Source organism: Anthonomus grandis, chromosome 6 (assembly GCF_022605725.1).
Source record: "Anthonomus grandis grandis chromosome 6, icAntGran1.3, whole genome shotgun sequence".
NCBI lineage: Eukaryota > Metazoa > Arthropoda > Insecta > Coleoptera > Curculionidae > Anthonomus > Anthonomus grandis.
Window position 1 is genome coordinate 30,516,754 of NC_065551.1, and position 23,042 is coordinate 30,539,795.

The 23,042-nt window shown below is 31.9% G+C and overlaps 3 protein-coding genes and 1 pseudogene across 3 annotated transcripts; 2 read left to right on the forward strand and 2 right to left on the reverse strand.

The window, feature by feature from the left end:
- The first annotated feature begins 5,808 nt into the window (after nucleotides 1-5,808).
- Nucleotides 5,809-8,100, forward strand: LOC126737899 (transcriptional adapter 1-like). Its single transcript, XM_050442986.1, has 6 exons — nucleotides 5,809-5,908; nucleotides 5,972-6,244; nucleotides 7,033-7,214; nucleotides 7,337-7,585; nucleotides 7,644-7,814; nucleotides 7,870-8,100. The coding sequence occupies exons 1-6, from the start codon at nucleotides 5,848-5,850 to the stop codon at nucleotides 7,879-7,881; spliced, it is 948 nt and encodes a 315-aa protein (XP_050298943.1). The 5' UTR covers nucleotides 5,809-5,847; the 3' UTR covers nucleotides 7,882-8,100.
- Nucleotides 8,101-9,208: 1,108 nt separating this feature from the next.
- LOC126737900 (39S ribosomal protein L35, mitochondrial) lies at nucleotides 9,209-10,775 on the reverse strand. Its single transcript, XM_050442987.1, has 2 exons — nucleotides 10,419-10,775; nucleotides 9,209-9,541 (listed from the first exon to the last, which is right to left on the reverse strand). Exons 1-2 carry the CDS (start codon nucleotides 10,682-10,684, stop codon nucleotides 9,271-9,273), a joined length of 537 nt encoding a protein of 178 aa, XP_050298944.1. The 5' UTR covers nucleotides 10,685-10,775; the 3' UTR covers nucleotides 9,209-9,270.
- Nucleotides 10,776-11,077: 302 nt separating this feature from the next.
- On the forward strand, nucleotides 11,078-22,143 carry LOC126737737 (cell division cycle protein 16 homolog). The gene is made up of 11 exons (XM_050442749.1): nucleotides 11,078-11,223; nucleotides 11,307-11,456; nucleotides 13,081-13,254; nucleotides 13,320-13,482; nucleotides 13,552-14,055; nucleotides 14,503-14,592; nucleotides 16,995-17,151; nucleotides 17,206-17,358; nucleotides 17,427-17,586; nucleotides 18,372-18,564; nucleotides 22,034-22,143. The coding sequence occupies exons 1-11, from the start codon at nucleotides 11,152-11,154 to the stop codon at nucleotides 22,108-22,110; spliced, it is 1,893 nt and encodes a 630-aa protein (XP_050298706.1). The 5' UTR covers nucleotides 11,078-11,151; the 3' UTR covers nucleotides 22,111-22,143.
- On the reverse strand, nucleotides 14,940-16,963 carry LOC126737023 (serine-arginine protein 55-like; annotated as a pseudogene).
- Nucleotides 22,144-23,042: the final 899 nt, after the last annotated feature.

The following is a 23,042-nucleotide window of genomic DNA, read 5'->3' on the forward strand; positions in this document are numbered from 1 at the left end:
TGAATGCAGCGCGGAGCTCCGGTATGATTGGACTGCAAAATCGTATTTAGCCATGTACTTTGAAGATGAGTTATTCCAAAAAGTGTGTGATTGCACAAATGCAAGGTACGTTGAACTTAAAGGAGTATCTCTTAAATTGACTCTTAATGAGATTAAACATTTTTTGGAATAGTTTGTTTGATATCCTGTCTAAAATATCCCAAAATCAGAATGTACTGGGCAAAAACCACTAAAGTTTCAGCTATTGCAGATACAATGACTCAATATAGATTTTTTGCTATAAGAAGTAACCTTAAAATGGTCATTGATGGCAGCATCGCTGAAAAGGTACGCAGGTCAGGCAGTCTTTGGAAAGTACGTCCTATTATAAAAGTAGTATGGCAGGGGTGTTTGCAGCTACCTAGAGAGAAAGTGGTTGCTGTAGATGAACAGATGATCCCATTTACAGGGACTTGTAAAATGAAGTAGTTCGTTAGAGGAAAGCCAAATCCAGAGGGCTTAAAAAATTTTGTTGTTGCTGCCCCTGATGGTCTTGTCGTAGACTTTGAATTATATCAAGGAAAAGATACTTTTCCAGATGATTCTGTAAAACAACTTGGTGTTGGACCTACTGCTGTTATTCGCCTTGGAAGGACATTATTTCCTGGAAGTCATGTGTGCTGCGATAGATATTTCACGACAATACCACTTCTCGAATATATTCGTCAACAAGAGAAATATTGTACTGGAACCATTATGAAATCTCGTGTACCAGCGGCAGCAAATTTAACTTTAACAGCGGAAAAAATTATGGCCAAGATAGGTAGAGGCAGCTCGGAACAAATTGTAATACAAGATGGCGAAATAGTAGTTCTACAATGGTATGGTCGAAAATCTGTACTTTTGGCATCTACTGCTCTAGGAATTCAACCTAGCGATGAGTGTAAAAGGTGGTCTAAAAAAGACTCTAAATACATTCAGGTTAAAAGACCTTACGTTGTTGCTAAATACAACGATTGTATGGGAGGAATAGACTTGATAGACCGAATGATTATCTATTATAGAATTCGAGCCAGATCAAAAAAATGGACTGTAAGGGTCATTTTCCATTTCTTTGATCTAGCAATGGCTAATTCATGGATTTTTTATCGAAGAGATAAAAAAATATTTAAAATCCCTCCATGAAAAATACAACAATATTTAGATTTTAAAATCGAAATTGCCACTCAACTTTTGACAATTACACCCAACCCACAAAGTGAATCCCAAGAAAACATCCGAGGTGTAGGTACTAGAAGAAATCCTGAGGGAAATATCTTTGTCGGTTCACCGTCATCGTCATTAGGCACCGAAAGAAAACGGAAACAACACTTTCCAGAAATTACCACAGACTTAAAAAATTCGGTTAAATGTAAAATTAACTCTTGTGCCAAAAAAAAACAAGTTTTTTACATGCAACACATTTTTCTGCATTACTGGCAACAGAAACTGTTTCATGGAGTTCCATAGCAAATAAATTTAACTTTGCATTTATTTTCTGCGTTTTCCTAGGTTTAGACTGAAATGGTATTGAAAAAAAATAACATATTAGGAATTTTTGTTTAGGTTAAGACCCAATGTCCATTTTAATAGACGTCATGTATCTGTCAAAGTAAGAAAAAAAAATTAAAAAAGTTATTGGTAAACAATGTTTATTTATGTATTTTTTCTTATATTTAAAAGCCTCACAACCCTAACTTAACAAAAACATGTCCGGCTCCCAGGAGGATATAAAAACACTAGGAAAAATTTCTAGTCATATTAACTAAATATTTAGTAGCGTTTAATAAATATTCTATTAAAATAGGCGCCAACTTAGACGCCTTGTTATTTTAAATAGAAAATTTGTATAATTGGATATTTTATAATTGAGGTTGTAATATTTTTGCCTCTCTATTGTAACATACTGGCGTGAAAATCAAAGAGCGTATTTAAAAAAATAAATGAACATAATAAATGGACCTTAGAAATTCACGCCTTTTATGACGAGCCGCTATTTTTAATATAAAAAGAAGCTTTATAGATATTTTTTTTCCTTTGTTAATAATAATAATCAATAATTTTTCATAACAATATACCTTTGTTATCAAATTTTTTTTTAATAATTAATGATGTATAGGTATTTTATGTTTTCGACGAATTAATTTCGGTTAACTTGGCAATAATTATAGAAAGTTGCTTGAATTAAAAAAATTAATTAAGTCGGAGATATCATTGTTTAAACAGAGAAAAACATTACATTTCTCGCATTTTATGAAGCTTTTTGCGCCACAGGAATATTTGCATATTTGCCTTTCATTACACCATAATGGAAGATGATCATATCATCTGTTCATCTTGCATAGGAAAATCGGTTGCTGGACCCCTTCTTTTCTTGTTTTGCAAATTTTCCATAGCTCCACTTGGACGACCCCGCTTTCTAGTAGAACCAGCTTTATTAACTTTGCACAAAAACTCTTGCTACTGCCATTTTGAAATCTGCCAGAGCTAAATTATGTTCATTGCCTCCAAAGAATCCATGCATTGACAAGATAAATTTGCAATGGAACGCTATTGAACCAATTATCGACAAATATCTTATGATTGGGTACTGTTTGTGTTAGCCGCAGAACCACGTTTGAACTCACCCCCAGATCAGGTAAAATATTGGTCTGACTTCCAGCAAAAATTTCATAATTGTAGAAAAATCCTACTACTCCACTAAGAACAAACGCTTTATATCCCCATTTGTGGGTTTTTGTTGATTATATTATTTTATGGACAAACGCGCTTTTGTAGAAATTATCTGTTCATCTACTTATAGCTAAAAATTCCTCTTTTGAAACTTTGAGTAGCTGCTCTCGTAGTTTATTTAGAATCGGTCAGATTTTGAAAAGTTCATCATGACATAACATCTGATATCAATTGGTGACTCAGGCTGCAGTTCCAATAACTTCTAGCGTTTGGCAATTGCACTATTGACATATAAATACAGGTGCCTATAAACTGTTCTAGTGCATTTTCAGTAAGATCTAAAGGTTTTTGAAGTCTTTTTTCTACTGAATATAATAGAGTTTGATAAACTATATCATTGATGATTTCATTTGTTAGAAAAAATTTGAAAAATGCATAAGGGGAATCTGCTTGTTGCAATTCAGGTTAGGCAGGTTAGTAGAATTGAGAAATTTTATATCTTTATCTGATGTTATCAAATGACCTCGCTTCCAAGTTGGATGATTTTTACCTCTATTCTTTATTAGACTACACCGTAATTGGTTCAAGGAAATATCATATCATCTTCGCTGTGAAACGCTTTCTGAATCTGTTTCTGGGATAACCATTTTTGATTCATTATTTTCTATTGTATCGTCTTCAGAGTCTGACTCTGGGGCTAATATAATAGGAGGAATATCATCATCTGATAGTTTCATCTAGAAGTTTTTTTTGAGCCATCGAAGTCTTTCGGATCCATTTTCCTAAAATACCAGAAAAAATACAATAATACCTGGTTCAGAAAGCATGTTGTGCCATATATGTCCATGACAGTTTTGCACAAAACTGCATATTGTGGCATATATGGCACAAACAATTTTTTAGTAAAAAAAAACCAAAATATAAGGAAATACTTGAAATTACCCACAGGATCACTTTCTTGAAGGCCTCACTGTATATGAATATTCTTTTTGAATGAAAATATTCAATAGAAACTCCCATGATTGAAGATCAAATTTCACTATTCTTAGAAGCACCTGGCAATACAACGGCCATTTGCAAAATTTCATAAAACTTCAACTTGCCGTATTGAGAACAAGAGTCTACGTAACAACTTTTCAGATAGAGCGCACTGGTATTGCCCCCTCGCCTTATCGCCCCGTGGCCCCGTTAAGCCATCGCTGAAATTGTATTACCTGTACAATAAATAAAACGTTTTTCGAGGCTGAAAGCTGAAATGGTTGTTTTGATTTAGATAGATTTACTGGTGACACGTTAATTGAGTTATTTTAGGTATATTAGTATTAATAAAATCTGTTTTTTAACAGTTTTATTCATCTTTGGCCCGTATCTAAAATATATGTACATTTTGATTGTTTCAAATATTGCACTAACTTTTTGACTTTTGAACTACTTCTACTTAACCGATTGTAACAAAATTTTACACAAACATTGGGTTCTTGTCTTATGACAATACAATATTATTATATTCACCAACCTTATGGAATTAACCCGGCATCGGCAACCAGCAACCCCCAGGTAGGTACCTTAATAGAGGGAGGAGATAGCTTTATGATTTTAAATTAGAATAAGGACAAATTTAATAAAATACTTCGTTTTAAAGGTTTCATTCGGCCAGGTGAAATTGTGCAGTCGTAGAAGTAATAAAAAATAAATTTAATTAAAAGACAAGCCAAAAACCAGGAAATAAAATATAATATGTAGGTAGGTAGGTCAATATGTAGATATATTAAATATGTAGGTAGTATTTCTAAATAAAATTATGACCTCTGGATCAACTTTTAACAATTTATTAAAATAACGTGAGGTGCACATTCGCCAAAAAAATTATAGCTGATGCGCCAACCTTACAAACAGAGAGTCGCCCAAAAAAAGAGGCTTCATACGCCTGCGAAAATTGGCCAAAAAATGGCTTTTCTGGATAGATGAGATCTAAGAATCTAAAAGGTTTTTTGATATGGGGTTTTAAAATATTTGTTCAGAAAGGACAAAACTAGACTTCTGTAGTTTTATTTTTTTTAATTAGGCCTAAAATCATATAAAAAACAATGCTTAAACATACAGAAAATTAAGGTAATTTTCGAGTTTTGTTCGTACAGGGTATTCGAATAATCGAAAGGAAATATATAATACTAGCTTTACACCCGCGAAATTTTTTTTAGCAATGTTGCCATTATAATTAACTTAACTCTCTTAAAGCTTGAATTTCGAAAAACCAAAAACACGTGTCAATTATTTTTTCAAGGAGATGCTATGTACCAAAATTGATTCCAATCGGATAATGTTTGGGTAGTAATGGGGCAACAACCCCTAACTCTTCGAAAGCTCCTAGCACCCCTTAGGGTTCGAATTTTGCAAAAATATAAATATGTCTTCTTATTTCTTAAGAAGATACTTTGTACCAAATTTTATTGGAATAGTATAAAGTTTAACAATTTTTTTCATATGAGCTTACACAACAAAACACAAAATACTGTCCCAAAGAGTATGAAAGTAAATACCACACTCTCGAAACAAAAATCGACGGGTCCGACTAGACTTTTAAAAAAATTGAAACCCCTTACAGGGTAGGCATGTAGTAATAAAACAAAACATATTTTATTACTACCAGGTATATCCGTAAAATAACTCAATAACGTGTCACCAGTATAATTAAATCTATCAAAGTCAAAACAACCATTCCGTTCGGCTTCAAAAACCTAATATCTAAGTACAATCAATACAGGATAATATAAAGTGCAAGTACATATTTAAATAAATCGACGGGGCCACGGGGCGATCAGACGACGGGGCGAAACAGTGCGCTACATCGGAAAAGTTGTTACGTAGACACTTGTGTATTGAGATGGCGTCACATGGCCGGTTATATGAAATTTGTGCCATATATGAACATATCATGCATAAATACTTTGGATTGAGGTTTGGTTTATAAGGGTAAGGCTTAGGAATAGTAATTGTGCCATATATGCGGTAAGAGGTTAAGGAAACAAAATCTCTACATTTTGCTGGCACTACAAATCTCAGCAATATATTGCATGTCTGAGACGGGCTTAAGACTGTTGACAAATGACAGTTCACTTTGACACAATTCCTAAATTAATTAATTATTTTTGTATTATGTTTATGCTTGTAAATAAACAAAAATTTTTGAAAGTGATTACTTTAAACACAATCATGGGTAAAAATATTATGATTTAAATTTATTCATCAACTAAATGTAAGTTCTTATATATCATTTTAGACGTTAATGAAGCCCGAAGAAATCTAGAACTGGCACTGGGCGACTTAAAACCACAATATTTTGCCTTCCTGAGGCAGTGGTTTTTGTTCAATCCGACCTTAACAAAGGAAGAATTCGATTCAAAAGTCAGAAATCTATTTTATAATGAAGAGCAAATCAGTTGTCACAATAATTTTTTATTGGGAATACTAAACAAAGCAAGTTCCACCGCTAAAGTTAAACCAGTAAGGCAGCTGCATAGCTCGGGTTGTTTTGAACCTGCAGCATACACAAGTAAAAATTTATTATGTTATTTTCTACTAAGGGAAAACTACTTAATGTTTTTTAACAAGTTGGCATATATTCCTGTATGCTAACTATTTAAAATAGCAATTAATTAATGATTTTGATATAAAAGATACTAGGAGGAAATAAATACTGTTAAGTTGGTTAATGGAGAGATTAAATTTAGTTTTTTAAAAACTAACTGAAAAAAAAGTTTTTTCTTTCTTAAAAAACTATTATTACAGTTTCTTAGCTAAGAAATTGTATATTATAATTAAGTCTAACTTAAGGAGTTGAGTCACCTAGGTGTGTAAGGTAGAATTTATTTTTTTTATAGATATAACACAGATGTATTTAAAATTAGAGAAACTGCATGCAAATTGAATGAATGCAGCTTAGTTTATCATCAGTTTTCCACCTATTTGCTATTATAACATATATGTATTATAATAGGGGGTATATATTCAAATATTTACATAATTTTTATGTTTGTCCAAGTTGACAAAGTCACTTTGTTTAAGAACATTGGTCTACAGGTTAAAGCATATAATCAAAAAATAGAGTTACAAATTTGAGTTGATTCTTCTAAAGATAACAAGTTTATTTAGTTTTTAATCAATTCATATAGTGACATAATTAAAGTCATGTGATATGTGGAAATCATGCTTTTTTACTTGTTACAACTATGTTACTATCTGCTAGTTTCATTATTTGTCTAGTTCTTTAACAGGTGACCAAAATAAATTATTTCTATAAAACCAATATTATTTTTATGTTATTTAATAAAATTATTGCAGAGTATGTCCATGCAAAAAACCCAGAAACCCTTCCATCAAATTTTACATATCCAAAGGCAGCCACAGAACTCTTTACACCTTATAGTGGATTTATATTATGTAGAATTAATATTGTGGCATGGGAGTGTGGCATGGAAAAAGCCGAGGATGAAGTCACACAGATAGTTAGTCATGCTTGCAAGGTAAAAATGTATATTATTTAAAGCTTTTTTAAAAATCTACTTTCTATTCTATTAATTCAAAAATTAAATACAAAATTGGTAAATGTGAGTGGATTTTATGATAACTTATGAATCCCTTCAAGGATTTTCTTAAAAACATTATCACCGCAATGGTAACAAAAGCCAAAGGATACAAAATAAGAGATGGCAAATTCCAGTATGGTTTCAACATGCCTATTCCTGATCCATTTCTCAGAAACTCCAACAATATAGAAGATGAAACATTGCAGTCTAATATTACAATTAATGAAAATGGCATTTTGCCTAAGGCCAAAACATCCTTAGAAAGAACAATGAGCAATAGGGCTTTTGCATATGCAGCAAGCAAAAATGTAAAATTTAGTCATGTTATAGAAAATGTTTTTCATAGTTATGTTCATTTAATTTTAGGTAAAAACTGGAGTAACACTAAGCACCAAGTTGCTTTATGCCACTATAAGGGATAATCCAACACTATTGGGACAACATGGTATTCACAGTGTGCAAACATTAAAGCTTAGTTTGCATGATTTTGATGATCTAACAAGTGATGAAGATGAGGAACTATTTTCGGATAATGAGGTATTTAATAATATGTTATAATGGCTTTTTAATAATGGCTAATTATAACTTTTAGAATTTTGCGTGATTCAAAGAATTGAAGTAAAAATGAAACAATACATTGTTGGATGCAGAAAAGGTGATTTTATTATAACGAATTTTGGTTTTAATCAGACCAATGGATGATCAAAGAACGCCGATTTTTAAAAAAAAGGAGAGCTATAGGATTATCTTTAATAAGAAGAATGCTAATTTTTTATATAATTTGATTTATTAATAATTGTAAAAGAAATTAAGCAATTACTTATCCAACTGTTTTATTTCCATGTTTTTTTACACAAAAACACATCTTTCTTATAAGCAATGCTATTTTGGCAAAGTTATTCTGTGTTGATGTTCTAATAAAATGGTGCAAGTAGGATACATTTCTTTAGAACATTAGAAAGGAGTGCATTTACCAACAACTTTTAATTATAACCCTTTTTCTAGCTCTAATCACAAAATAGTTTTACCACTAACCAAAACTCTATTTTACTCTCTGATGTAATGATTAATCTTCGGGAGAAGATTGGATACACTTAAAAAAAAATCATTGATAAAGGACAATAATATTTAAAATGCAGGTAAGTTGGGAGATCCAATAAAATTAAAAAAAAAGACTGCATTCCCTTAATTATTGACTAATCATGTAACCCGTGTGCTTTAACCCTGAAAACTTGACCAGAGGAATGGGTTTTAGTGGGTCGGGGCATAGCCAACTCCAACCCCACACTATCCTGGACGCTTAATAGGGAATTTACCCTGTCCAACGTTCAGGGTGTCTGTTTGCAGATTTCCTAAACCTCTTTAAAAAAAAAAAAAAAAAAAAACTTAATAGGCTTAAGAAGGGTCTAACAAATTCAGTTTTACTCTATTACAGGGCACCAACTCTTAATTACTATTATTCTTATTCACTTAATATTCTAGAACTATGACGCATTCAGTGGGAGCTTTCAAACGATGTGTCGCATGACCCCCATTTCTATTTAATTTTATTTTGAAGTTTTGCAAAATGCGTTAGGGACCAAAAATTAGTATTTAGGTTGCTAATGATGTGTGCCAAATTTCCAATTGTTATATAAATGCATTCAAAAGATAAAAGGGGGAGAGGCAATTAAGAGCCGCACTGTATATCTCCATATAACAAGTGTTACAAAATATAAAACTCTTTAGGCAGTAATATGCATTTTTAATTAATGAAATTTTTACAGAATGGTTAAACTGCTTGCTTCACTCGTGACCATGAAATCCAGGGGCAAGTGATTATACATATTAATACCATCACATATATTTGAGTATTTTGTAAGGGTAAGTTGTTAATTTTAATCTCTTAAATAAAATTAAATACTATTGTCTGTGGCATTTCAAATAAAAACTTTTCAAAACAGCACTAAATTTTATTCATTAAGATTAAACCAATTACAAAGCCTGACTAAGCTTATACATTTTCTGGAGGTGAGTATGGTCTAGGTTTGGTGTATGTAAACTGAAACTCCTCTCTAGTATGATATGGATTATAAGGATTATCGACATAGTATTTAGGCCTTCTCCAGAAGTTATTTACCATCTTGTCAAGCATCCTGCTCTGAGTGGCATTGCAAAACACATGTTGTCTTAGTCGCCTCCTCCTTGGAGGGCTCTTTTTCCACAATTTCTTGTGACAACCTGCAATTCTCCTTATCCAGATGCCCCAATGCAGTCTGTAGAACCTGAGGATAAAGAATTAAAATACATAATTTCCAAAACATGCTTATTTTCAATCTAGCGTACCTATTTATGTATTTAATTTTTTTTTATTTGCTTAGGTTTATTTCAAAAGGTCTGATAAAAATCAAAATGAGTACTTATTCATCAAAATGGTGCTTAATAAAATGAATGTATGTGTAATAAACATATCCATATAGTTAATCATAGATTTTTTTATAATATTCAGGTCACATACAACCCTATTTTTAAAAGACCATCGGATGAAAAATATAAGTAATAATTGGATATATCACATGTACCATTTGTATCACATGTACATAATACAAGAAATATTCAAATAATCTTTCTCAGCAGTAGGTGTACAAATGTGGAATAATTTACCAAAACTTGTAAAAAACTTAAGCTATAATAAATTTAATGTTTAATGATGTTCCATGTAGATGTTTACATTGACGCAATTGGGTTTTATAATAAAAGGATAATAGTTGTGCTACAAAGTATGATACATGGAGTGAAAAATGTATCTATATTATGTCCACTAATCTTACACACTTATTGTATACATATTATATTTCTATCTTTGTAATAAATGATTTTGATTTGAGTACTTCAAGGTTCTATGAACTGGGAATAATTTCAGGTTTAGTCTATATTACTAGGCACTGTAGGCGTAGAAGGAATAATTACATTTACAATAGATGATGCCATAATCTTATGAAGAAGTAAAAATATTAGAAACTAATTAATTTATAATGTCAGCATTAACAGTGAAAAGGGAAATAACAGCTACCATTCTAACAACTAATAAAATGAAGTACAAGTAAATACTATTAAATACACACACATACCTACATGCTAACCTAATAGTTAGAACATTACCTTGCAAGAACTGCCTTATTACTCTTCCTTTTCCCTTTTCGTATGGAATATTTTGTTATCGACCTTGATGGGACATTACTTAGGAAATGGTTTGTCCCCAAATTGTTTAATAAAGGGGCAGTGATTTTTGGTTGAATAATCGAATAATACCTATTAAAGGCAGAGGACACCAGACTTGAATGTTGGGATACATTTTGTGCCAATAAGGGAGTTTGAATTGCAAACTTTGTTATTGTTTTTGATGCTGATATCAAGGATCTAAGCATTATTTATGATTTCCGTCTGCCTTCCAAGATTTTCCTTTTACTCTATGACTGTAACAAAAGATTAAAGATTGAAAATTTTTAGGTTATGTAAAATTTCAAAAAGAAATTGACATCTTTATATGGTAGTGTCTACTAAGACGAGTGTCACCCAAAACGATAATATTTTGAATGACGTCAATTTAGACTTTCAATTTAATTTCGAAAAGTATTTATTAGAAAATTAAATAAAATGTTGTGAATATTACATTTATGTATTTTTATTGTTAATTATTGTTTAACAAGTACTGTGTTACGTATACATGCAAATATTCTTCGTACACTTTAGCAGTATTACCAGAAACTACCACACTTTTCCGTCACTAATGACAGATCTGTCATTGAAAGAAACAACAAACCAAATGAAGAAATAGTAATATAGTTATTTAAAAAAAATTACAATCTAAACTAATTTTCCGTTATAAACAGATATGAAAACTACGAACAAAGTTACCGAAATTGTTAAAAAATACAGGGCTTTTGTTCAAAAATACATAGATCTGGTAATACCTGTACATCATGGTTTCAAATACTTTTTAGAAATGTATAGCTAAATGCATATTATTTAACAAATTATATATTTTAGCATATATATGGAGCAGCATTGTTCTGGGCAGATAAAGTCGTAACACTCACTGATAACCCTAGAGACATTTACTGGTTAGCGCAATGTATGTATTTGCAAAAGCAGTATCATAGAGCTGCAGCTTTATTGCAGTCAAAGGGGCTTGATAAAGTAAGAGCAAAATTCATATTCGTATTTAATTTATTTTAGTATAGAAGGGGAAAGTACTACTTTTTATTCAAATGTTAATAAATTAAAGTGATCATGGAGGTGCCAAATATGAAGTATGGTTCAATATTGTGAACATGAAACTAGTTTAAGATAAAACTAGTTCTTTTAAAGCTTTTTCTTCACTATCAAACTAGTTTGTTTAGCTTCCCTTGTTTTAATCCAACTACAATTAGAATTAATTGTTAAAAACTAACTTTGCCTTAAAAAAACTTGTATTACAAACATTGCAATTTATTTATTGGCATAAAAAAGTATATAACTCTTACATAAGTTGATTAAAAATTACCTAAACATTATTAACAATGTAAATGTTAAATATTTATATATATAAAATTGATCTAATAATAGTTATAGAATGTTATCGACAAACTTAATTTTTTTATTGCCTTTCTCTAGCAGCTCTTTTTGTGCTTTAATTTACTGATCTCTAGTTATTGGTCATATGATGATAATAAGACTCATTTTACAATAAACTCACAACATTTATATTGCATATGTCCCAGTTTCAAACTTAAAACATATGTGTCATTGAGACATTTATTACCTTTTATAGATGACTGAAATATTTAATATAGGCTTACTATTGGTGATACTAGTCTGTCCTTAAAGGTCTTTGTAGAGTACTTCAATGAATCTTCTTGAATGTTTTGAAGACCATTTTTAACTGAATAGTCCACAATACTGTTCTGTTGTAGCAAGTAAAATATAATGCTAGCATACATTTATTGACTTTGATTGTGATTACTTTACTAATTATTATATATTACTATTTGGATATTTTTAAAGATCTTTCTTTTTTCTGAGATACATAGGATATTGAAAAGAATACTGAGTGGTAGATATAGATAAAACCCTAGCTTATGGACATCGAAAAATGTTGAAAAATTTTGTATGAATTATTGGACTTAAATAATCACAAAATAAATAGAGTATCAAATATAAAATAGGTTGGATTTATTGGTGGATGATAAAACTAAACTGGCATGAACATATACAAATTTACCAAATAAATTAACTGCAAAGATTGGGACAATAATCATGATTAACAATTTTTTTACTAAAAAACAGGAATCTAGTATACAAGTATATATATTTAGTATACTACTATATATTTCACTACACCTGAGATTAGTTGTCCCCAATCAGGTAACAACTGGTAACACAACAGCTCATTTAAAGTACCAAGTTTTATATTTTACAAAGAATCAAATGTTATAACAACTCAGAACTAGGTAGTTGTAATCTTAACAATTTAAATATATTTTGAAAAACTTGCTTGTTTTTATTGATCTATTAACTTTGATCTTATTGGTTTTAAGTTCTAAATTATATGTCCAAAAAATGCTTTTAATAAAAACTTTCATCCTAATTTGTCAAAGATTTTTATAATAAAAACTTAGTGAATTTAGAATAAATTGATTATATAATCTTTCTTAAATTTGATTAGGGTGACATATATTTTCCCTTACAAAGGAAGCAGGCAGGTATATATTATTATGTGCCAGTTTTCTATATAGCAATATATTTATTTATTTATCCTTTTTTACTAAATGATTTATTTCAGATTAATATATTATGTACTTATCTGACGGCCAGATGTTTTTACGAATCAAATGAGTTAAATGAAGCACTTAAAATAGTAAACAACAGTGATATAAACAATATCTTTGCAAATATAAGTTTTGCTCCGAATATATCAGAGATTGAACTGATATTGTATGATGACACACCTAAACATGTATGTAATTAAGTTAAATCTAGTCTATAATATTTTTTCCATATGTTTAACTATTTAATTTTTAGCAATCTTTGTCAGCCTTTTTCTTACTGAAAGGCAGAATTTTAGAAGCAATGGATAACAGAGGTTTAGCAGCAGAATGTTATAAGCAAGCTCTTTATTACGATGTTCATTGTTTTGAAGCCTTTGACTTACTTATTAAGTATCAAATGTTAAGTGCTGCAGAAGGTAAATTAATAACTGGATTTATATATCATTTTAATAATTATGGCATTTGTATTTTACATAACTGTTTAGAAGAGGAACTTCTGAGATACATCCCAATTGACCAGCAGTGCACTCCAGACGAAGCAGAAGCTATCCGAATGCTCTACGGATTAAAACTTAAAAAATATCACATCCCAGTGGTGGATGTAATCCGTCATCCTCCCACAATCCTTTTAAACAACAAAAGAGTCAGCAGTACTCCAGGCTGCGTCAAATCGCTTCCTTCTTCACCAAGTCTACATACCGCACCAACCTCAATAAGTACGCCTACAGTAGCGCAATTCCATGAACGAAATTCGCGATCTAAATCGATTACTGGCGAGAGAATAAGGGGAGATAGAGTGGACACCTCCATATTGACTAAATTACGTGAATGTCTCGAAGCGGCCGTGGCCCAAGCAGAAATGTATTATTATAACTGTGATTATCGAAGCTGTATAAACTTGACCGAGCAGATTTTGAATAAGGATCCGTATCATGAAGCTTGTTTACCCATTCATATTTCGTGTTTGTCGGAGTTAAAGGAAAGCATTAGTAAGTTTTTGCCAAGAGGTTTTAGTTATAGTTTCAATTGGACTCAGTTTATAATCTAGTTTGTCCACTTTTAACATCTCTAGTCTAAAAGTAAATAATCAGAAACTATTAAATAGGATGTGAATTTTTTTCCTCACCTTAAATGAGCATTTTATGCATGTTTTAATGCGCTCAGTAAGTACATCTGAAGTTTATTTGATATTTAATTTATTATTTGCCAACGTCGGAAAATTTTAAATTCATTGTGAACGAAAAAATTACCATGGTAGCCAAAAAAAAAAATCAGGTGCCTCTATTTGTTGCTTACAATGATTTGTTAAAAAAAAAAAAGATTTAAAAAATAGCTCTGCTCGACTCAAGAAAATATGTTCTTTATTTGTGTCTCCTACTGACTTTTAAATATTATTAATTATAGTTACCTACTTACTCAGATGTTCTATTTTTTAGAGCTATTTTCATTAGCGCATATGCTGGTCGATCTTTACCCCAATTTGGCCATATCTTGGTTCGCCGTTGGATGTTATTATTATGTCATAGGTAAGAAAGAAGCTTTCTCAAAATAACATTGATTAATGTCACTACCATGCAAATTTCTTAGATGAAAATCATTTTTAAAATTGAAGTAAATAAATTGCAAAACTTTATATAATAAAGTTGTGTTATGCCAAAATTCTACTACAAACTGTCCCTACATAGATATTTCACTACAGAAAAAACCCATCTCGGCCGAGAAGAAATGCTTACCAAAAAAAACAACATAATTGAAGAAATAAAAAAGTTAGTGAACGTCGTCCGGCGTCATACAGTTATTATGAAGAAATCTCTTAACCTAAATGAATCTTAAAGTGCTTAACACCAAAAAATCCCGAATCGGAGGCGCATTTTCAGTTGCTCTTTGACCTAGACCTACTAAAACTTGGACGTATCTTCGCGTCCGTTGGTTTTAGATCAGGACCTAGAGCGGTCCTCGCGATTCTTTTTATCTTCCCTCGAAGTGGATCTGGACCGGAAGCCTTTGTTCGAGCGGCTACGGGAGCAAGATGCTTTATTTTCCTTGCTCTTGCTTCTGGATTTGCTTCTAGACTTCGATTCGCTGCGAGATCTAGATCTGAAGCGGCTTCTGGATCTCGATTCGCCTGGTCTACGACTCCTGCTTTTGTTCTCCACAACTCGGATACGTCTACCGTTCAATTCGGTGACATCCAGCTTTTCAATAGCCTTTTTCATATCGCTGCGGCTCGCGAACTCTACTACGCCCTCGTTTTTATTATCTCTGTGGGCGTCGGTGTAAGTAACCCCACCTGCTTGGCGCATATAGTCCAGGTCTTGCCAGGACACTGCTGGAGAGGTTTTCGATTATCACTTTATGTGCAGTGCGTGTCCGTAACGATCTCTACCGCTATTTCTCTTCTACTGCTACTCCTTCTGGAATCGGCCCAGCGGTCTCGCCCTCTAGGAGACCCTTTTGCCCTCCTCACAGTTACCCGTTCTCCCTGGATTCTTTTGCGTTTAAATTCATAAACTGCATCATCCGCGTCACGGTAATCATCAAATTTGACAAATCCATATCCAGATTTCAGAGTGCCCTCGCGCATACGTCCGTAGCCGTGGAAAACATTCCACGAGTATTCACTGAACTTCTACGTAGAACTGATTAAACGTTCTATGCATATTTTGAATTGTCTGTGAACCTTCCAGAAATTATTAACGAATGATCTGTATCAGTGAATTGCAGTGGCGAAGCGTGAACTTTTTTTTCGGGTAGACAAACAATAAAAATCGTTAATTAGAAAGAAATGTGTATTTGATATTATTCAATTTAATGAAATAGAGAATGAAGGCGCATGAAATATTAACTCAAAGGGAAAAATTATGTAGTGATATAAAAAAAAAATAATTACTACTAGCATAAAAAGATAGATAGATAAAAATAAATACAACTTACAAAAAAACACAACTAAAATAGAATTGCCAATATCGAACAGTCGTTGATAAATAACCACTAAAATATCCACTAAAAAAATCTTTTCTATACACCCAAAAATAAAAATACTAATTATTAAATTACTATAGCACGCGCCCGCACCAAATGCCAAATGCAGATTCATCAAAACAAAACTGAACATGTATTACGGCGGACCAGATCAAGCGTGTCCAAAAACAATAACCCTCAACCATAATAAAATAGCTGGGCGACTTCGATAGACAAAAGCTCGAATGTCTTTCTCGCGAGTAATTTTTGCAGACGTAATAGGCTGAATACTGATGCGGCCGGACCTCTGTCACCCGTTTGATGTCTATTTGGTTCGATTAGATGTTTCAAATTTCGGAAGACAAATATCAATGTGTCTTCTTGGGGCTCGTATACATTAATTGGGTGTCAACCCTACATTTTTATTTTAATTGGTGCGTCAGGCGGGGCGCGCCTTCGGATTCATCATGTTTAGATACTATTTAATAATAGTAAGGAGAGGTTACGTTCTGTGTTATTTTTTTTTAAATTTTAATTCAACAATTACATGAAATAATTACGTGATAAATTAATAACAAATAACTGGATAATTTTGGGTAGACAGTGTCTACCTTGTCTACTCGTACGCTTCGCCACTGGTGAATTGATTATTGCTAAAATGTCTTTACCTAAACTTTCTTAAGTATACAATGCCTTAATTCTACCACGATTTTATCCTCAAATCGATCCTCAAATTTCCTTCATTTTTTGGTGTATGAAAAAGTACATTTTATTAAGAGTTTTCTAATTTATTTCGAATTATGTCTACTTCGGTACGTTTCCAAGCTTCAAACTTGATTTTATGTATAATTATAAGAACCTGACCAGTTGGTTTAATAATAATATGACCTCTTGTTATTTGTGCCACCAGGGATTATTTACAATGCACTCATTCATACAAAAAGCTGTTTTATTTAACAAACTTTAGGTAAAAGTGACTATGCAAGACGGTACTTAGCAAAAGCCACTTGTCTCGATAGACTTTTCGGGCCAGCTTGGCTCGCATACGGACATTCGTTTGCCATCGAAAATGAACACGATCAAGCTATGGCCGCCTATTTCAAAGCATCTCAACTTATGAAAGGGTACGTCATTTAAAGTATCAAATTTAACAATATTCAATTTTGTATTATATCTAGCTGTCATCTGCCGCTTCTTTATATTGGCTTAGAATGCGGTCTTACAAACAATGCTAGACTAGCCGAAAAATTCTTTCATCAAGCCCAAGTTATCGCACCCGAGGATCCATTTATTTTCCACGAAAGAGGAGTGATTTGTTTCCAAAATCAGGAGTGAGAATTTATTTACTGGGTTTTTAAAAGATGTTAAATGTTACTGTTGTTTATATATTTTTCTCTAGGTTTGAAGCTGCGGAACAACATTTTAAAGAGGCTTTAGATAAGATAAAAAGGATAAAACAGTGGCCTATACCGATAACGTGGGCTTCTTTATTAAACAATTTAGGACACACTTGTAGGAAATTAAGAAAGTATGAAGAAGCAATAGAGTACCATAATCAAGTAAGCCATAAAATCTATCCATATACTGATCATATAAAATATTAATCTTCGTTTGTCATTGTATGATTTTATTGCAGTAGAGACGCGTCACTTTTTTTCTGTCAAGTGTATGGTGTCAAATATCTTATTTAAAAAAAATGTTTATTTAACAAATTTTTCCTATTTTAATTTGAAAACTTCTTTGAAGTAAAAATTGCTGGACTAGGTCACAGGGGGCACTTGATCACTTTTCAACCCTGTGGTATAAAATATAAAACCAAATCGCTGTTTCCAAACATATGTAAAGCAACAAGAACAAACATACAATAAAGAAAACTAAATAGCAAAAATATCAAAGACAAGTATTTCAATTTTTTTTTACCTTTTTTTGTTTGCAAACATGTTTGTAACAGAATCGTAGGTAGAGGTTTTTTTCAAAAATTTATTTAAAAAACGTTCAATTGAAATTAAAGGAAGTTACGATTTTCGATTGTTTAATTGAGTACTTCTTTGTCATATCTTATCCATGTCCATGTCCATCAGCTTCATTGCTGAAAAACTTCTTTCAACGGATGCACTTGCCGGAATTGTTAAAAATAAGTTTGGCTATTTGAAAGCTTGCCGAAATTCATTATTAAGTTGAAGATTGTCGATTGAATTCGCTTTTTAACTTATTATTAGTTTTACAAGCATATTTTACAGTACTTAATATATGTATTTTTAATATTTTTAACTGTTACCAATGGTTACATAGCTTAGCTACTGTTTTATTGCTTGAAACTTATATTTTTGCGTTTTTTTTTCAGGCCATGTCTTTACAGCCTCAAAATTCGGCAACTTTATCAGCAATTGCATATGTTCATGTTTTAATGGATCGTTATACGGAGGGAGTGGAGTGGTTCCATAAGGCTTTAAGTTTAAAGAGAGACGACACATTTAGCACGACAATGTTAAGTTACGTTGTCGATCAATGTGCTGAAGAGGAAAAACCATTTGAAGGTTTGTATCTGTAGTTTTTCAATCATTTCAAAATGCATTTTTTTGTTTTGCGTGTTGCATATCTGTTTATAAGTGTTAAGTTAGATTTACAAATTCTCTAACGAATAAGAAATTTTTATTGATAAACTTTATGAAATAAAAACTATCAATTTCATCAAAAAAAAAACGGAGAAAATAGCTGACCTACAGCAATGTATATCGAGAAAATATATGGCACATCTAAAGAGATAAACAAGAATTAAAAAATGTCCTAAATAACTGAATCGTGAATTTCGAAAAGGGCTTATCTCGCAAAAACGTAATTTTCCAGGAAAAGCTAAAAACTGAATTGCTTCTGACAGATTTGAACTACGAAAATATGAATTTTCCTAATATTCACAACCTTTGTTTGACATCTTAACCTTGCCAAATTTTTTTCTTTTCAAATAAGTATACATGGAGAAAATGGACTTTAGAATTTGCCGAGATGAGCCGTTTTCGAAATTTAAGCACCCCTTGAGAGGTTATATAATCACAAGAACATTAATAAAGAAACTTCAACTTTATTTTTTAAAGAAAGATACAAAAAACTAAAAAAAATCCTTAAAGATCAAATTTTTTTTTTGTTAATTTATTTGGAAAATAATAACAAATAAAAAGTAACTCTGCTAAAAGTCTTGTTCGATGTCAGCTCCTGCCTCTCTGTCAGTAGTCGGCCAGCTCAAAATACTATCGTAAAAGTCTTCATATTCTGCAGGTATATACTGCCTCAACTTTTTCAAGTCAGTCATTTTTAAGTTGTTTATTGGCAGTTTTGAGGAGTAGCATGGAAAGTCTTCAACAGTAGGAAGATTAGCACAAATACCTTTAGTTTTTGAAGGACTAAAAGTTTCAGTATTAATTTCGCTATCAATGAAGGGGCGGCATAAAACTTCACCAGGCTTTTCTGGATTAAAGTCAAGTTCATAAAAAGTTGAAACTTGCAAAGATACTTTGTTTTCTTTAGCAACTTTTTTTCCATAGCATCTTTCTGATAACGGTTTTGCTTTAAAGTGTACTTTGCACCATGCCTTGAAATCAATGATATCGGTATAAGTTATCGTTTTTACACAAAATTTGTCTGTTTTAGTGCTACTGAGTATTAAATTCGTATACTGCTCGTGAGTAAATAAACGATCTTCTCTTCTAATCTTACGCTTTATGGTTGCAAAATCTCTATCACAGTCATTAAAGGAATGACCTCTTTGGGGACAATAAAGAAAAACTTTTAAATTTCGAGTAAGTGACAAAGCGATAAGATATTTTATTATGGTATTATTTTTATTTTGCCCAGGACATCCGTCGCAGAATAAATGTAATTCTGTAATATTTTCAGGAACATTTTTACATATAAAGTCATTTAAAAACGAAGGTAATTCGTTCAACGCTTGGCCTCGTGATATTAAAAGTTGCCTTCCCCGTTTTCATATTATTTACGCAGAATTCGTATACCCAAAGTTGGCGGTAACAGAACACTTCTTGCCCTGGAAGTACTGACAGTGGTAGATTCTGCCGACGCTTAAGTATGATTAGCTCCGCACTGGCGACCCTCTTGGCATTATCGTTTAAATGGGGATTCTTCAGCTTAACGCTAATTTCTTCACATTTTGAGCACACATCAATTTGTGGCCTTCCAAATGCCAAGTCAAAATTTACATTGAAATAATTTCAAAAAAACTGATAATTTACTTTGCTTTCTGGATATTTTGCCGAAAATCTCTCATGCAATATTGTCACATTCAAAACATTTATTTGAATAGTGAATTTCTTTAACATGAATTGACTCGATAAAGTTGTCAAATAAAGCAGATGTTTCTGCGGGCATTACATTGCTTCTAGACCCGGCAGATTTTCCTCGCATATCGTGGGGGCTTTTATTTGCAATTTTTAGTAGTCGAATTCTCTTGCAAGTTTAGAAAGGCTACTTTACATACTTCTTTTCTATTTCCATCTGCTTCGATAAAATACTTATAAGAGTAACTCTTTGGCTTACTAATTTTATCTTCTTGACGTTTAGAAGTATCCTTCACAGGGAACGCCTCCATCAATCCTTGAATATATATGTCCTGTTCATCTTTGATATTAAAACCATTTATGCGATTCAATATTGCTTTTTTGGTATAATCGGAAAGATCGAAACATTTTCGAATGCACCTACAAAGATAAAACTATTTTTTCACAAAACCATTTTTGTATATATTATATATTGAATATAATATCTACCTACTAAATAAATAACATTATTTATCTACCTCTATCCACATCTCCTATTATTTTTTAATTATGTAATAGAACATAGGTATATACTTACCTACAACTACGCGCAGATTTCCTACAAGGAATATTTTTACCCACGTGGTTTGTGTGTGCAAGTCCCTTAACTTTGGCTTTTTTGATAATTACATTTCACTATTTCTTACTCCTCGCTTCTTTTTCTCTACTCCTGTATCTGCCTCGTCCGAACTACTCGACTCGCTCATTGTTTAGAAAAAAACTAGTAACGTTGAACGAAACAGTACCCAAAATATGTGATTGTTTACTAATTCAAATGACAAACTTGACGTACACCAAGCAACTGTCGTAAAGCGACTGAAACAAGCAAACTTTACGATGCCTATACTCCAATAAAATTCACGTCTTATAAAAATAAGATATCCCCTTTTTGGTTCGCTTCATTTACTAAACGCGTCGCAATGCGTGCAACTCAGCGAGATGAGTCCTTTTCGAAATTTTGTTTTAAAACCACGAGTTCGTATTTGTAAGAACAAAATCAGATATGAGCCCTTTTCCTTCATAAAATGTTGGCCTACTATTGAACCTGAAAAATTTGCGGAAAAGTCAAATTTGATCAAAATCCGAGTTGAGTCCTTTTCGAAATTCATGAATATCACATTTTAATAGGCAAATAAATATTCTTGGAATCTCTCACAATGTTCTATGAAGGATAAAGGTTTTAATATTTAATGCGTTCCTGGTAGTTTTAGGCATGTTTCACGTAAACGTTTCTTGGATATCTTTGACATATGGCAAAATAATTTCTATTTTTAATTAATATTTCTTTTGCTGAATTTTATTTAACATTTGTTTGAATATAAGCTTTTGGGTTTGAAGAAGGGGAACAAAAACAAAATTAAAGTCAAAATTTAATTTTGGAAACATTTTTTAAAATTTCATATGGAAGAATTCGGTAAAATAAATAAAAAATTGAATTTTTATACCTTGGATATTCATTAATCTGTTGTTTATTTTTTAAAGCGAGATTTGTTTTGAGGTATTCTAGCTTTGTCTTTAAAGAATAAGAATCTTTTTGATATAAGCCTTAAGTGTATATTATTTTTACAATCGTATTATGGTTGGTATGTTTTATTTTTAGTATTTGTTTTATTCTATGATCTTCTCATATGTTTAAACGCATTTGTGAACTCTAATAATACGAATTTGTTATTTTTAGATTGTCCTCAAGACTTGCCCGAATTTGAGCGGAAACCAAAAGTTACTTGTATGGATCAAACTGATGTTAGTTTCTAAGATTAGAGTATTTTAATAAAATATGTTTTTTAATTATAGCGTATTCAGTAAATTTTTATGTTGGCAATATTGGCAAATCGGGATAACTACAGACGAAGTTAATTTGACACACTCAATCAATTCTGTGAAAAGTAGTAGGAAAAAAGTTATTAGAAAGTAATGACTTAAAGCTTTACAAGCAAATACGTAATCGCAGTATTTTACTTAAGGGACCGGAATCCTAAATGTTTAAGCTATTGAAGATATTTTTATTATCTTGCACGTTATTTTTTAACATTGACATCTAGACTATTAATCATAAGTCGGTCACCATGTTCAAATCAAATTGAAGCAGCTGACCATCAGTTTCTGATTGAAACTTTTTGTAATTCAAGTAATCAGCACCTAATACTACGGTTGATATTATGACTATGATTATGCGTTCTTTAACAAAAGCAACAGAGAAGACGGAATTCATGCAAGTGCAAGCTAATAAGGTTCATTTGACAATTCATCCTAACATGACTTTTTGATGTTTACTTGCATGAATAGAAATCGGCTCACTGTAAACAAATAAAGAACATTAATTGAATAATTTGCAACTGAAATTTGCATATTATTCAATTGCAATTTGGATGAAACGCGCGTCGAAGAGTGTGTTAACGTTATGAGGAGACTCTATCCTTTCATAGACAACCTGGAACAGGCATAAGGCGATTTACAGCTCGTGAGCACCGCTTTATTGTGTCAACAACATTAAAAAATCGCCACCTTAATGCCATTTAAGGACCTCGACAGCTCTGTGAGGTGCAAGGAGGGGATATTAGTCCTAACCTCTAAAACAGTTGCGATTTATAACCTGACATCTAAAACACTTTCGATTGGTCCAAAACGGACACGGGATCATCTTAATGGGGTCTGTTCTGTACTGAGATGAGACCAAAATATGCCTC